The sequence below is a fragment of the Protopterus annectens genome, chromosome 2.part0, assembly GCF_019279795.1.
Source record: "Protopterus annectens isolate FY-2018-M chromosome 2.part0, PAN1.0, whole genome shotgun sequence".
NCBI lineage: Eukaryota > Metazoa > Chordata > Ceratodontiformes > Protopteridae > Protopterus > Protopterus annectens.
The window spans coordinates 1,393,192,896-1,393,209,285 of NC_056728.1; the positions used below are offsets into that span (position 1 = coordinate 1,393,192,896).

Sequence of the window (16,390 nt, forward strand, 5' to 3'; positions counted from 1 at the left end):
TATCCAGTAAGACATTAACTTCGCTTTCACTTGTGCATCAGAAATCTGTTACACCTGTTTACTGCCCATTTCCTGCAGTTTTCTCCACTTGTTTTAGACAAATCCTAAAATTCTGGGGAGGGGGTGCAACGGCCAAAATCAAGGACATTTTTTTATATTACAATGATTCACTTAAAATTAATAGAGCAGTGGTTTTGTAGCAACGCGCATTTCATTAACAATAAGAAGTATAAAACTTTAATGTCTGACCTTGCTGACTGCATACCTCCCAACTGTACATATTTTCGCAGAATGTCCAGATTAGTGCGTCATATGTTGGTCTGTTTTTCATAAAACTGTGTTTTTCTCGCAAACTAGTGGAAAATCGTTAAAATTGAAGTTAGAAAATAATGGCAGACATTTGAGTTTCAGACTTCATACCATTCAGAAAATTCATGTTAATGCAAAACCCGTTTGTTACTCCGGTCGTTACTATAACTCCAGCTTTACTCCGTCGCATATCGCCTACTCAGAGGCGATCTCTGCCTAACATACAAAGCTATGTCAAACCCAGAGCTGTTGGACATGCTCCACTTAAAGGAATCCTAATCCCTCCCAGCTACATGCTCTAGGGACCTAAACCTTGTCACCACAATACACAGAACATGCTGGAGGGATAGATTCCTGTCCCAGAGACTTCCCATACTCTGGAACAGACTACCTATCTATGTCCTCATTAGCACTCTTCAAGAAAAATCTTGATGATTGGATGGGTAATAGGAAATTCACCCCGGGGATCACTTCTGTGGCTCTGCTCAACAGTGGCACAGGAAAATAATTTTCTTGGGTGGCAAAAGCCAGGGTACCTTTTTGGCTAGGCTTATATAGGTCCTATGGGTAATAGCCTAGTACCTACCTATGAACCTATCAACTTCCTAACTTTGTAAGAGTAATATTTAAAAATTGTCCCTATTTTTGGTCTTTATCCCCCCTTTTATTTATGGCTTTGTCCTTCTTTCTTGTTCCAAGAGGTTGAGAGGTATGCAGCCTGTGTCCCTCATTTTCAGCTCAACATTTTAGCTCTGCTCCTCCTAATCCCTCTTAAAACTGGCAATTTTAGGAGAAATACTGATGGATTACACTTAATAAATAATGACAGTAGGTTCATTTTAAGCCTAGCCAACTACCCCATGTGAAAATCAAACCCTGCATCTTGTGTTTTCAAGATAAACACTTTAACCATTATGCCAACTTTCCACCTAGCCTGATTTTACCACGTAAATACATGCTAATTCACATGTTCTTAATCTGTCAACATCTCAAGCTAGTAGTATTAATATTTTAACAAAGTGTCCCTTATTGTCGCTAATTATTTTTTGATTTGTCTCTAAATCTGGAGGAAGAGGTTAATAGCTATTAAGGGAATTATAACTTCGTTTTAAACCCAGGTTAATTGTTCATGTTATATTTTAATTTTAATAGGAATGAATAACATTTTTCTTAAACTGTAATAATTGTTTGTCGACATTAAAATACGGTTTCCCCAATTTTGCCTCATTGTTTTGCTCTGCTCATAATACCGTTTTTGAATTTCTAGTAAACCACTGTGGATTACAGTCAGTCAGCATAGCTCTCAACCTTACATCTGCAAAATGTGGAACATTGTCCCTCATAATGTGGAACAAACGGGCAAAAATGTAAAACACTAACAGCTTACTAACAACTTTCACTAGGAAGCTCACATGGTAATTAAAATGTGCTACTTTATACAAATGTTCTTTTGATGAACTAATGTGATTCGGTATTATTTCCCATTATATTCGTTAGAAAATTCATAACATTAATTGTGTGACAGACCCTTTCAATGTGGAGCATTGAGAAACATAGACTTTATAAGACTCAAAATGAGGAGCGTTCCTCATAATGAGGCACACTTGAGAAGGCTGATCTACCTGACATAATGTATTACTATTTATTTTTTACTTTTGCAGTTCTCGGCGCTATTCCAATGATTTAAGATACGGGTATTGCTGAGATCTGATGTTTTGCTATCAGGCTGTTATGTTTTTCAAATGTATGAGCTTTTTTTCTCAACATTACATAATTCTAGCCCTGTCTTTGAGGCCACCACCCTTCTGACGTCACCCTATCAAGATGAGTCCCAAGGATAAAACGGCAGCCTCAACACTAGAGTCTTTGCAGAGGGGGCAGCATTCCTTCCATCACCTTCTAGCCAAAGTCAAGCTATCCTATCAGGAAGGACCTTACACCACAAACATATTTTGCTGCTTACAAGTAAGTGATTGACTTCTGCTATTTACCTTGTACTGTTGATGTTTTAAATAGTTATGCGCCTTGCTACCGATTACTCATTAGCTCGAAAACGATATATAATATTACCCGTACAGATTAGATTCAACAAGCTCTTTACTTTCCAGAGGGATTGCAGATACACATGCATAGCTCTCAGTCAATCAGGGAAAAATTTCAATGGAATGAGGGACAAATCCAGAAAAATCAGGGACACTTTTAAAATATTAATACTATTAACTTGAATCATTGGCAGAATAAGAGAATACGAATATATATATATATGTGTGTGTGTGTGTGTGTGTGTGTGTATTGAAGCAAAAGAATTCTATAACTTTTAATTTTTGTCATTATTTATTAAGTACAATTCACCACCTTTCCTCCAAAAGTCACACGTTTTAGGAGTGATTAAGAGGGACAGAGCTGAAATGAGTCAACATCAGGGACAGACAGTTGAGAGGTATGCCACATGTATAGATAAATCTGTGTGTGCGTGGGTGCGTGTGTGCAGGCGTGCGCTTTACAGGTTTTTCTTAGGATAGTGTTTACCACTGATTCCCAAGATTTCAAAGAGATATGGAATTTTAGGTAGTTTTCCTAAACTGGAATGGAGTGTTTTCCCAGTAGCTCTGAACTCTTTGTCAATTGTCACTTTTAAACTTTTATATATAGGTAATGCTGTCACTTTAACTTTTTTTACGTTCTACAAACTTCACGTCAAGAGGCTGATTTGGGGAAACAGTGACTGTTGATTTTATGTATATAGAGCAATTTTTACATAGTAGTGACTGTGAAATGCAATTTATCATCCATTTTTAGAACATTTAGATTTAGGAAGATTTACTTCAAGTGAGCTAGGGTGCTTGTGGGATCTCTCTCTTTTCTCTCCGCAGTCTGCAAACTTTTTATAGAAGTAGCTCAGGACATCTATTAGCTTTGATGAGCTATTCGGTCTGCAGATAAATTGTTGATGATATTTTCAGCCTTTAAATATGTTAAATGTACACAGCGAACATGGTGTCTGCTTTATATCACATTCATAAGCACATATGTACACATATGTATACACATATTCACACTGATACACATATCGGAAAAGGTTTATTGAATGAAAAACACTTTTTTCAGTCACTTGATTAACACGTTGAGCTTCATGTTATTTCATAATGCAGCAACTGTATGACAGTGACTCAATGTACCAAAATAAGGCACAACATTTGGAATTATCTGAGATAAAAAAAAATGTGTAGTAGCCCCTGCATTTTCTTACATGTTCTTAATTTCTTTAGCACTTCAACTACAGCTGAACAATGGTTGGACTGAGACCCTCTGACATTCCCCCCACCCCAGCTGTGAAGTTCCTAAGTGCTGGAACTGCTGCTTGCATTGCAGACCTTATAACATTCCCATTGGACACAGCCAAAGTTCGATTACAGGTAAGTGAAAGTCTTGTAAACTGTACAGTCAGTCTCACATTTTAGTCAATATTTAACAACTAGGATATCGCTTAAATGTTTTAGCATCAAATGCAAATTATTGCTTACCAGTGTGATTGCAGAATTCCACTTTGTGGTTATTTCACTTACTAGTAGTCTGAGAGAGATGTATTATAGCTATAAAATAACACAGAGAGTGTAGCCAGGCATACTCTCTGTACTCTTCTGAGTACATTTTTTTTCTGAGCATCATTTCAACATGGCTTTTTTCAGGTCATGTTACGTCTACAGCTGTCAACAACAGATACAATATTGCTAACCTAAAAACAATATTTTAACAGTTTTAGGGGGAACAGCTGAAAATGTTGCTTACATTAATTAAGTGCTTGGGGGGGGGAGCATTTTTGAGAGATGTCTGTTTTTAAGTGATAGGTGTTGGTTGTGAGTACAAAATGGAATTTGTTTGCTACACCCCTGAAAAAAACAGATATGTTCAATGTTATTCTGGAGAGCTTGGAGTGCTGATGATATAAAACTACAAAACGTAACACATATGTATATGATAAAAGTATGTAATGTAGGAGGCAGACGTATAGTTAAGCTAAGCCCACCATCACATTTCCTTTTTATTCCTGAGTGTTTTTTCACTCCACCCATGAAATAACATTATTTTATTTATTATTTAATTTATACATTGGTATAAATGCACGCAACAATCAAAATGTAAATTTAGAGTGGCTCCAACAAAATCAGAAAAAAAGGGTTCTGTTTATGTATGTATGTAGTTTTGATATCCTATTATGCACACAAATTTCACAGTTGCTTGTTCAAAATTGTGTAGTCAGCAAGGGTTTTCTAATTCTCCAAGCCCATTTTCTCATAAAATACTGGTGCTAGTAGTCCAGGATCCCTCCCATTTAACAACTTTTATTAGTAACAAAATCACAGTAAGTGCTTTTGAGCTTTTGAAAAGATTTCTCCTGACAGTATAAGAACAAAAGCAGTTACTGTGATGGTCTTACTAATAAAAGTGACCGAGTAACAGAAAACTGTATTGTAGAAATAACTGCAAAATAATGGTGGCACATAAAACACAACAAGGTAGGCAGCTAAGTGCAAAAGCAGTACAGATTTTACCTGCTGAAACTCTTAACAGATATTTCCCATCCAAGCAACAAGGAATGATGCAGTACACATAAACATCCATCCAGTTCCTAGCAGTGACATCCCCTCTGCTTCCTTATGTATCTGTGACCACTAGCAGTGAGTGCAGATGCAGAAGGGAACTGTGCCCTTCTGTGTACTACTGTGTCCCATAATGCCATAACAGGTAGCCACACCCTCTCCTCCCCATACCTGTGAACTGTTAAAGATTAGGCATAGTGCTATGAGTTAAGCTCCCAGACTTAACCTTGCTCTTTCTTGACAAACTGGTTGTCAGCATAATCTTACAGTAGTGTAACAACAGGTACAGTTTAAAAGCGTTACATAAAGCTTGTGCTGATATTGGTTATTGTCATTAGTATGCAGTGTAAAATCAACATACTTTACAGTCTGAAATGTAAAAATAATTCCCCTTTTACAGTCCATCTGCACTGTTGATCAAAGGCCTGTGCTGTGACTTATGGTGCTCAGAGGTGGATCAGTATGAAGTAAAATCCTATCTGTGGATGGCAGTAGTAAGCAGGCAGAACACGGGGACATGTAGTGTGCCACATACCTACTCTGCAGGTCATTATGCAGGGCTGCCCCATCATGAAAAGTCTGTCAGTTAGTACAGAAGGTTTAGGCTCTGAACTGTAGCTCCTTTAGTGCAGGGATTGATTCTCTCAGCCTTTATTTGTCTTCTGTTTTATCTTGAGCAAGTCACTTAACCAGACATTGCGCCCAGGTCACCCCTGAAAAGGAACTCTTGTGTCTAGTGCACCTACCTACTTAACAAATGTATATATATATATATATATATTATTTTTTTCATGTTGCCTCCTACATTGACAGGCAGAAGAGAAAAATCAGAAATGAGGGTTCCCTCATCCTAGCTCACAGACAGTATATGACAGGTACAAATACACACAAGGGCCACCACAGTAGAGAGGTGCAAACGTTATCTCCATCTCCACATGCAATAACAGTATGGGTTCTGGAAGGTGCACTTGCAGGTGCCCAGCAGTAGGATACCACAGCTGAGAGGCTTTAGCAAGGGTACTAGCAATGGGGAAGGGGTGCTACCAACATAAAAGATAGGAAGGATGAGGGAATGTGCTTACATAGCACACACTGTGGGGCCACTATGGATGTAGTCACCCCTCACCATCATCATCATCATCACATCAGCCCCCTTTTTCCCATTTTTTTCTAAATGGGGTTAGGGTATCGTGTCAACTGTCACCAACTCTCTTGATTCAGTGCCACACTCCTGCCTTCTTCAGCACTCATGCCTGACTGTTGCAGGTCTTCTTTCACACAATCCATCCACCTCTTTGCTGGACATCCTCGCTTCCTCTTACCTTCTTCCTGTCTGTCCCGAATCTTCCTCACCAGATTGTCTTCTGCTTTTTTACACGTGCCCAAACCACCGTCATCTGTTCTCTTTGATCTTTTCTGCAATTGGAGCTACTTTGGCTTCTGCTCTTATGTCCTCATTTCTTCATCTGTCCCCTAGTGTGCATCCTACTACCTCTCTCAGGCACTTAATTTCCATCACTTCTAGCTTCTTCAACTGTTCTGTCTTTACTCCCCAAGTTTCAGTACCATACAGTAGAACTGATAGTTCTGGTCGCACCACTGTCTTGTACACCTTACTTTTCAGCTTCTTTGGCATTCTTCTGTCATAGACTATGCCTGATACTCTATGCCAGTTGGCTGCAGCCCCTCTGATTCTAGTTTGACCTCTTTCACCCAGAATAGTATGTAAGGTAGCTGTGGTGGAGGGGAATGCATTGCGCACTGTGCACTACATGTTACAATCATGTCTTACAAATCACAAAAAGCATCTGACCTGTTGCCCAACACTAAGGTGGAACTAGCTGAAGTGAAATAACTCACACTACCATCACCGTCCATTGTGACAGACTTTGAAGAGGTTACACTAGGTAGCATCATGAACATATTCAGAGACATTAGGCATTATTATTGCCTCTTCCATTTTTCACAGAGTCTACAGCAGCAGATTCAACATCATAGACTGATAAGGTTGTATGGTATGGGAAGTGGGGATACTGCCCCCTGAGGGCATGCCAGTGGCCTTCAAGGAATTGTCAGAGATACTGCCATGGGAAACAACACCCATAACTTCTTTTTTGGTGTTGTTCCTGACCTGTAACCAGGTAGTTGGATGAAAACTACATGCCAGGGTGGAAACAATGGGGGGTATCAGGGTGGCATGGAAATGTAGGCTCCATCTGTATGCCCCTCTGTGTACCCCTTGATCAAAGCTGAAATTCCTGAAACACAGAACACAGCTGAGTAATGGCACAGTCATTTCTGGGCACTCGTGGGATGAAGCTTTGAGTCAATTACTACCCTGTTAATTATGCTACAAGTGGAACAGGAGAGGCTGACTGAAGTTCAGAATAAACCTATTGTAAGGGATATGCAGATGCATAACACGGTGTGTAACCATGGCATATATCCAAGCACTGACTACCTAAAGGCCATTACCAGGCACCTAACATTTTAAAGGGTCAGTATTCATGTATGGAAGACTGTCAACTGTCAACTGCACAGTGAATTATGGACATCCCAGAAGTCATGTTTACCTCTGTGTGTGAGTGTGTGTGTGTGTGTGTGTGTGTGTGTGTGTGTGTGTGTGTGTGTGTGTGTGTGTGTGTGTGTGTGTGTGTGTGTGTGTGTTTCTGTGTGTGTGTGTGTGTGTGTGTGTGTGTGTGTGTGTGTGTGTGTGTGTGTGAGATGCACCACCTGCATCTATGTTGTCTTTGTGGCATCCTTGCAAGCCCATTATCTTCAGATTGTGCAATGTCCATTGTGGGGTGTAGCACACACCCTAGTCCGATATATCCATCCAAACAAATTGGAGGTGTAGGAGGCCCAATAACTGAGCTTCAGCCACCTGTATTGCTGTGAAGGACACAGTATGTGTCATTCCTTGAGTGGTTTTATAGGAAGTGGTGGCCAGAACTACAGGCCATCAATGGGAGTGAAACTGTTACATACACATTCTGACTTCCAGCTCTACACACATGTACATCCACATGCCACGTACTTCTCACACATGTGCACATACTAATCAAGCATATTTATAGCATACACTCATGCATGGCATCATATTTAGAGAAATGCTCCAATAATAACAACGTGGATACTCATTAGTTATCCACTTTTCTTCAGACTGAGCCCGTTTTTCTTTTCTGGACCTTCTGTGTCTTGTGTAGCAGTGTCAGAAGTTTAATTAAACTCTTGGAAGGCTGTAGTTATCAAGTAAAAAGTAAGTAAAATTAGATTTGCCTAACAGTCTTCCTACTGTTAAACCATGTTGTCTTTGCACTGAAATCTAATGACCTGCAGGTATTCAGTTCTTATTGATTTTTACAAATGATTCCATAGTCATCCCTACAGTTTGGGATGCAGTGTTATTTAATACTTAATTTCCCCCTTGAAAACTGATGTGTAAGCTGCACTTCCCCATTCTTTGGGCATTACATCTGTCATCACATTATTTGTTTAAAAAGGCAGTCAGTGACATTTCCTAGCCATTTTTAGTTCCTTTAAGCTTGTGGTGCAGATCTGAGCACTATCTACTTATCTGTCCACCTTAGCCTTTAAACTTTGTCTTAGTATTCTATCTCCTGAGAAAGGGTCACTTTGCACAAATGTGTTGGCACTTAACATATATATTTATAGTGCTGTAGCATGACTGCTATACCTGATTTTATTTACACAATAAATCTTGAATAGTATCATGGTGATTACTGCTACTGCGTTACGGTTCCATGGTCGTGGCAGGGCTAACCACCCTGCGATGTGAACCTTGGCTCTAGTTGATCGTCACTGTGACCCTATGTGTAAACATGGGAAAAGGGGTTGTAGATGGATGCATGAATGGATATCAACATCTGATCATAGCCTCTGCTATGTGGGCACCATTTTTGTGTCTCAAGGTGTTTGTATGGGGCTTTCTTCCAGATTTGATACTTAGATTTTTCGGCTACTGTAAACTGTTTGGGGATTTGCCTTGTAGATATTTTGTACTGCAGGTTACGCAGTAGAAGAGACTTTGATTTAACAGTGATCCAGCACAAATAAATCAACAGCAAACTGGTACACTCGTGTTTCAACTATTTTACTTTCTCGTTTGCTGTCCATCTTTTAAAGTCCCACCTAGAATGATCCCACCTAGAATGATGCCACAATACAGTGATAAGATGATCAGCTTTAATAATTGGCTTAAATTCTGGTGTCATTCAAAGGGGATCCAATGTCTGTCTGCCTGGGATGACATGCTGGACAAGCCACGCTGCTTCACAAGGGACGGCTTGCACCTGTCACCCCTAGGCTTCCGGATATTGGCAAAGGCTCTTGCCACCCCCATAGTGCCTTTTTTAGGCAAGGCTCAAATTCTAAACCTACCACCATAGAACACAAAAAAGGAAAAAAACTAAGGGTAATGCTGCTCAATGCCAGAAGTCTCAATCTCAAGATGCACGCACTCGAGGCCCTTCTCAGTATGGAGAACATCGATGTCTGTGCTGTGACAGAAACCTGGTTCAAGGCTCCTGAGAGCACCCCAGCACTATCAGGTTTCACCTCATATCATGCGTTCCGCCCCAAAATCCGGACAACACCAAGAAAGGAGGGGTGTCCATATTCATAAAGGACACCCACACCTCAAGGTTGGTGGCAACGCACGATGCATCGGAGACCATCCAGGTGCAATTAACCATAGGCAAGACTGCTCTGCAATTTGTAGCATGTTACAGGCCACCCTCTCAAACTCAGGAACCTCACATGGCCTTCCTGAAAACATTGGAGGCGATAAATGTATCTCCAAACACCATCATACTAGGTGACTTCAACTACCCTAATATAGACTGGGAACACTACTCAAGCCCAAACACTCTAGCCCAAAGGTTCCTGGAGTTCATAAACTCAAATGCCATGGAACAACTAGTCACCATCCCCACAAGAGGAGAAAACAAACTTGATCTCATCATCACGAACATGGGATCAAAATGTTCAACACCGGAAGTATACCCCTCACTGGTGAGATCAGATCATAAACTAATCTCGCTGGAGGTCCTCATCCCGCCCCCACCTGAAATAAAAAAAGACCACAGTAAAAACTTCTCAAAAGCCGACTTCACACTTCTAAAAACTAGTGTGGTCTCCTTTAAGGCCCCTGAGCCAGTGGTAAACATTACTCAAACCGCTGAATCACTTATAAATGCCTTCTACCAGCACCTACAGGACTGCATGGATCAGGCAATCCCAAACAAAACTAAGACTCTTTGTACCAAAGGCAAGCATCCAGTCTGGTGGACCCCAGCCATAAACAAGCTCTACAGCAAAAGGAGGAAGCTACTACAAGATAGAGCAAAATCCTTGAAAGGTAAGACACCTTTGATCATTATAAGTAAAAAACGAAGAGCTCTCATAAAATCATCCAAGGCAAATTTTGAGAGAAAAATCGCCAAGGACTCAAAAGACAATCATAAGGCCTTCTTTAGCTATGTTAGAAACCTAGGAGGAAACTCCCAGATATGCTCAGAATTAGTTCAAAATGATGTGAAGATTACTGAACCTACACACATTGCCAACATACTGGCTGACAGGTTCAGTGCAAACTTCTCCCCCCCATCCCCCCAAAAGGAGAGATATCTATACCAGAGGATTGTAGCCCCCCAAACATCTCCAACGCCAAGGTGAGAACTGCTCTCTCCAAGGCAAAAAACACAGCATCCATGGGACCGGATGGTGTCCCCGGCTGTGTGCTCCACGAACTCAATGAGGAATTAAACCCGCAGTTAGGACAGCTGTTTAATCTTAGCCTCACCTCAGGATACGTACCCAAGGAGTGGCGCATGGCAACTGTGGTCCCACTTCACAAGTGCAGTGCCTCCACCGACCCTGGAAATTACCGTCCCATTAGCTTGACAAGCCTTATCTGCAAAGCCATGGAGAGGATCATAATGGAACTCATAAATAAAGACATAGGGAACTTGCAGACTTTGGATCCAACCCAGTTTGGCTTTGTCAAAGGCAGATCATGCCTTTTAAACTTGGTTGACTTTTTCGAGACAGTCACCAAGGCCATTGATGAGGGAAAGGCAGTCCATACAGCCTACCTTGACCTGGCAAAGGCCTTCGACACAATACCCCACTCAGGTATCATCGAAAAACTCATCAGCTTGAATGTAAACCCATACATCACAAGATGGGTTGCAAACTGGCTAAGTGACAGAACCCACAGGGTCAGAGTTGCTGGAGCCATGTCAGACTCAAAGCCTGTCACAAGTGGTGTCCCACAGGGCTCAGTCCTGGGTCCACTCTTGTTCGGCATCTACTTTTCTGAAGTACAAGCAAACGCAGGAGGGTTATGGCTGACAAAGTTTGCAGATGACTGCAAACTGGGCCATAGTCGAAAACACATCTGACACAGATATCCTTCAGAAGGGCCTCACAGAAATGGATAACTGGTGCCAGAGCCATGGCCTAAAGTTAAACGCCAAGAAATGCATAGTCATACCCTTCGGAAAAACAAGGTTACCCCTAGCTACCATATAGGTGGCAATCCACTGAGCACAGAAGAAGTCATTAGGGATCTGGGGACCCAGGTTGACAGTAGCCTTCGCTTGACACTCATGTTGCTAAAGTAGTTAGGAAAACCTTCTACATTGCCCACCTGATCATGAAGGGATTCACATCTAGATCAAGGGAGGTCATCGTCCCCTGTACTCATCACTCATTAGACCTATGATTGAGTACAATGCCCCATTCGAATGTATCTGACCAGACACCTGCAGCAGCTGGAAAGGCCCCAAAAGTTCCTCACCAAAAGGATAAAGGGTCTCAAAAATATGTCTTATGCTGCCCGACTGAAAGAACTCCAGCTCTATTCAGTCTCATACCGTTTGCTCAGAGGTGACCTGTGCCTGACATATAAGGCCATGTCAAACCCAGATTTGATGAATATGCTTCACCTCAAAAAATCTAGATCCCTCAGAACCACAAGGGCGGGAGACTTAAACCTTGATACGGTTATTAATAGAACGTGCTGGAGGGACAGATTCATCACCCAGAGACTCCCTATGCTGTGGAACAAAATCCCGGTACATGTGAGGCAGAGCACCTCGCTGGCCTTGTTCAAGAGGAATCTTGACCAATGGATGGGAGATCGCAGATATACCCCAGAGATTACTTCAGTGTCACTGCTTGACAGAGGCACGGCAAAATAATAGGCATAGTTTTATTCAAACTAAAGGGGTGGCGAAAGCCACATAACTATGGGCTAGGCTTATAAATGCCCTTGGGCAGATAGCCTAGTATGAACCTATGAACCTATTTCCCTCTACAAAAGAAACTGCTCCTGTTTTACTCTCCTAGAATAAGGATATGTAAATGGATACGTATTTTCCTGGAACTGTCCAAAATACCCACCCTCTTTGCAATCTATTTCTCTGAAGCACAGCCAAAAGCTGAAAGCCATCAGCTAACTAAATTAGCACATGGCAGCAAGTTAGGAATCATCCAAAACTCTTCCTCAGATTCAAACACCTCCCTCAACTATGGAATAAGCTTCCAGTACATATTAAAAGGTGTTCAAACTTCAGTTATGTAACTGGATGGGACCTCATAAATTCACCCCGGAGTCAATGGCTACAAACTTCTGACTGACCAAAACTATCCCATCTCAGTTCTCCAAACCTCCTTCTCTACTTCTCATCTCTACCCTTTTCTTCAACTTCTTTCTACTTCTCTTCTCTCTAACATAACTAAAGCTGAAAATATTCTGTCCTAAATAAACTCTTCCTTCTGCAATCATCTTCTGACATATTAGCTCACTTTTAAGGATTCCACTTCTATAGCACTTATACTAAACAGTTTATAATGGTTGACATACCAATTGCTTTATATTAACCTATGAAACTATAAAATAATGTTCTTTAGGGCAGCAAGACAGTATACTTGTACGTGGTATGTTTATCATACTTCTTTCACAGTCGTACTTTCGAAATTGTGATATCATTTTATTTTCATTAGCCTTCCTTCCAGAATTAGTCACTCTGAATTTTCATGGAGTTAAGAATTTAAAGGAATTTTCTAATTATGAATTTCCTCTACACATTGGCAGAATGTATTACTGTTAAAATATGCTTATAAACTGTATTGTGTTTCACAGTGACACATCTGAAAAAAAAAACTTTTTTATTGAAAAAGTTGGTTAACCTTCCTTCATAGGTTCATAGGTAGGTACTAGGCTATTGGCCCTAGGGCCTATATAAGCCTAGCCAAAAAGGTACCCTGGCTTTCACCACCCAAGAAAATTATTTTCCTGTGCTCCTGTCGAGCAGAGCCACAGAGGTGATCCCTGGGGTGAATTTCCTATCTCACATCCAATCATCAATATTTTTCTTAAAGAGTGCTAATGAGAAGCTTTGTTTGATAGAGACAGGTAGTTTGTTCCAGAGTTTGGGAAGTCTCTGGGACAGGAATCTATCCTTCCAGCATGTTCTGTTTATTGTAGTGACAAGGTTTAGGTCCCTAGAGTGTGTAGCTCGGTGGGATTGGGATTTCTTTAAGTGGAGCATGTCCAGCAGCTCTGGGTTTGACATAGCTTTGTACGTTAGGCAGAGATCGCCTCTGAGTAGGCGATATGTGATGGAGTAAAGCTGTTTTTTTTTGAGATGGTCTGCATGGGGCATCTGTTTGAGGCCGGTATACCTCTTTGTGAGATATTTCTGCAGCCTTTCCAGTTGTTGTAGATGTCTTGTGAGGTACATACCAAAAGGGCGAGTAGAGGGGAACAATGGCCTCTTTTTTCCTGGATGAGAAACCTTTGGTGATGAGGTGTGCCACGTAGAAGGATCTCCTGATTACTGTGGTGATGTGATTATCAAAGGAGAGACTACTGTCCACCTGTGTCCCAAGGTCTCTTATCACACTTTCGGTGTTAAGTAGGCTACCACCCATGTGGTAGCTCATGGGTACAGAGTTTTTACCAAAGTGGATGACAATGCACTTTTTGGCATTGAGCTTGAGGCCATGGCTTTGACACCAGGCATCTGTCTTTGTGAGGCCCTTTTGTAGGATGTCCACATCGTTAGAAGTTTCGATTATGGCTCCTAGTTTGCAGTCATCTGCGAACTTCATTAGCCAAAGACCTTCTGTGTTAACCTGTTCTTCAGAAAAGTAGATACCAATCAGGAGAGGACCCAGAACTGAACCCTGTGGTACTCCACTTGTCACTGGTCTGAAGTTGGATTTGGAGTCTGCTACTTTCACAGTGTGGGTTCTGTCAGTGAGCCACTTGGCAACCTATCTTGTGACATAGGGATTTATACCTAGTTTAGTGAGTTTATCTATAATTCCAGAGTGGGGGATGGTGTTAAAAGCCTTGGCGAGATCTAGATAGGCTGTGTGAACCACCTTACCCTTGTCTACGGCTTTAGTAACTGCTTCAAAGCAGTCTATCAGGTTTAGATGACATGATCTGCCTTTTACAAACCTGAACTGGGTGGAGTCCAGAGTTTGGAGATTACCAATGTCCTTGTGTATAAGATCCATGATGATACGTTCCATGGCCTTACCGCCCCATTAGCCTAACGAGCCTGGTCTGCAAGGCCATGATGATACGTTCCATGGCCTTGCAGACCAGGCTTGTTAGGCTAATGGGGAGGTAGTTCCCAGGGTCCGTGGTGGCTCCTCCTTTGTGGAGTGGGATAACCACTGCTGTGCACCATTCAGTGGGCACAAAGCCTGAGGTGAGGCTATGATTGAACATGGTGCTTAGGTGGAGTGCCAGTTCATTCTGCAGTTCATGTAGAACACAGCCTGGGATGTTGTCAGGTCCCATGGATGCTGCGTTCTCGGCTTTAGAGAGTGTGTTTTTTACCTATGCAGCCATGATTACAGGTACTTTGCATTCCTCCGTTATAGAGATGGGCCATTTAGGGGGTGAGAGGGGGGTAAAGTTATCACTGAACCTATCTGCCAGGATGTTGGCAATATCAGTTGGGTCTGTATATTTAGTGCCATTGTGCTGTAACTCAGAGCAGATCTGAGTGTTGCCATTGAGATTCTTGACATAGCTATAGAATGCTTTGTGGTTGTCTTTAGAATCAGTGGCAATTTTGTTTTTGTAACTAGCTTTGGAGGATTTTATAAGGGATCTCAGCTTCTTTCTGAAGCTGACCAGGGAGTTCCTCCAATCATGGGATTTTACTCTTTTTTTGTAACAGCTTCTTCCTTCTGTTGTAGAGTTTGTTTATGGCAGGGGACCACCAGATTGGCTTCCTTTTTTGGAGGATAGCATCTTGGTTCTGTTAGGGATAGCATGATCCATGCACTCGTGTAAGTGCTTATAAAGTGCATTTGTGTAGGATTCAGCAGTCATACCTCTCTTGTCCATCTGCATGGGTGTCATGAAGTTTGCCACTTCTGTCTTAAGAAGTGTGAAGTTGGCTTTAGAGTCATTTTTTACACTGCTTTCCCTAATGAAGGTGGGGGGGATGTGGATGTCTAGGGTGATTAGCTTGTGGTCGGATCTGACCAATGAGGAATTGACCTCTGGTGTGGAACACCGGTCGCCCATGTTGGTAATGACCAGGTCTAGGATATTGCTGCCCCTGGTGGGGGTGTGGATAAGTTGATCCAAGGCATTGTAATTTATGAATTCCAGAAAACGTTGAGCAAAAGAGTTGGTACATGAGTAGTTTTCCCAGTTAATGGTGGGGTAGTTTAAATCACCCATTATTAGGGTGTTGGGTTGTACCCTAATATTTTCCAGTGTATCAAGAAATGAGGAGTGGGAATCCTGGGGCATGGTGGGGGATCTGTAGCAAGTTACAATTTGGATTGCGGTCTTGCCCAGAGTTAGTCGCACTTGGATAATCTCAGATACATTATGCTGAGCAACTAGCCTGGAGGTGTGGATATCCTTAATGAATATGGAAACACCTCCGCCTTTAGTGTTTCAGTCCAGTTTAGGTGGCCGAAAGGTGTGGTATGAATTATAGCTTGGTAATGCAGGGGTGCTCTCTGGAGCCTTGAACTAGGTCTCTGTCACTGCACAGATGTCGATGTTCTCCATTTTAAGGAATGCCTCGAGTGAATGCATTTTGAGGTTTAGACTTCTAGCATTGAGTAGCATTACCCTCAGATTTTGCTTGCTTGTACCTGTTAAGGTGGTGAATTTGTCATTTGAACCTTGCCTAAAAAAGGCACTATAGGGGTGGCAAGAGCCTTAGCCAGTAACCGGAATCCCAAGGGTGACAGGTGCAGGCCATCTCTGGAAAAGCATTGTGGTCTGTTGATCATGTCATCCCAGGCAAACAGATACTGGATTCCCTTAGAATGACACCAGAAGCTTAGCCAATTGTTGAAGTCAATCATCTGTCCTTGTACTGTGGTATCATTCTGATTTAATCCACGGTGGTGCAGCAGTAGCATTGTTGCCTCACAGCAAGAGGTTCTCCCATTTGATTCACAGC

General features: G+C 41.8%; 1 protein-coding gene across 1 annotated transcript in view; it reads left to right on the forward strand.

Moving 5' to 3' along the window:
• Nucleotides 1-2,190: 2,190 nt before the first annotated feature.
• The window catches only part of UCP1 (uncoupling protein 1), a 57,193-nt gene continuing 42,993 nt past the window's right edge, over nt 2,191-16,390 (forward strand). Inside the window, exons 1-2 of the mRNA XM_044061618.1 lie at nt 2,191-2,274; nt 3,579-3,725. Coding sequence (XP_043917553.1) covers nt 3,600-3,725 — 126 coding nt within the window. The 5' untranslated portion in view covers nt 2,191-2,274; nt 3,579-3,599. The remainder of the gene's footprint in view (nt 2,275-3,578; nt 3,726-16,390) is intronic.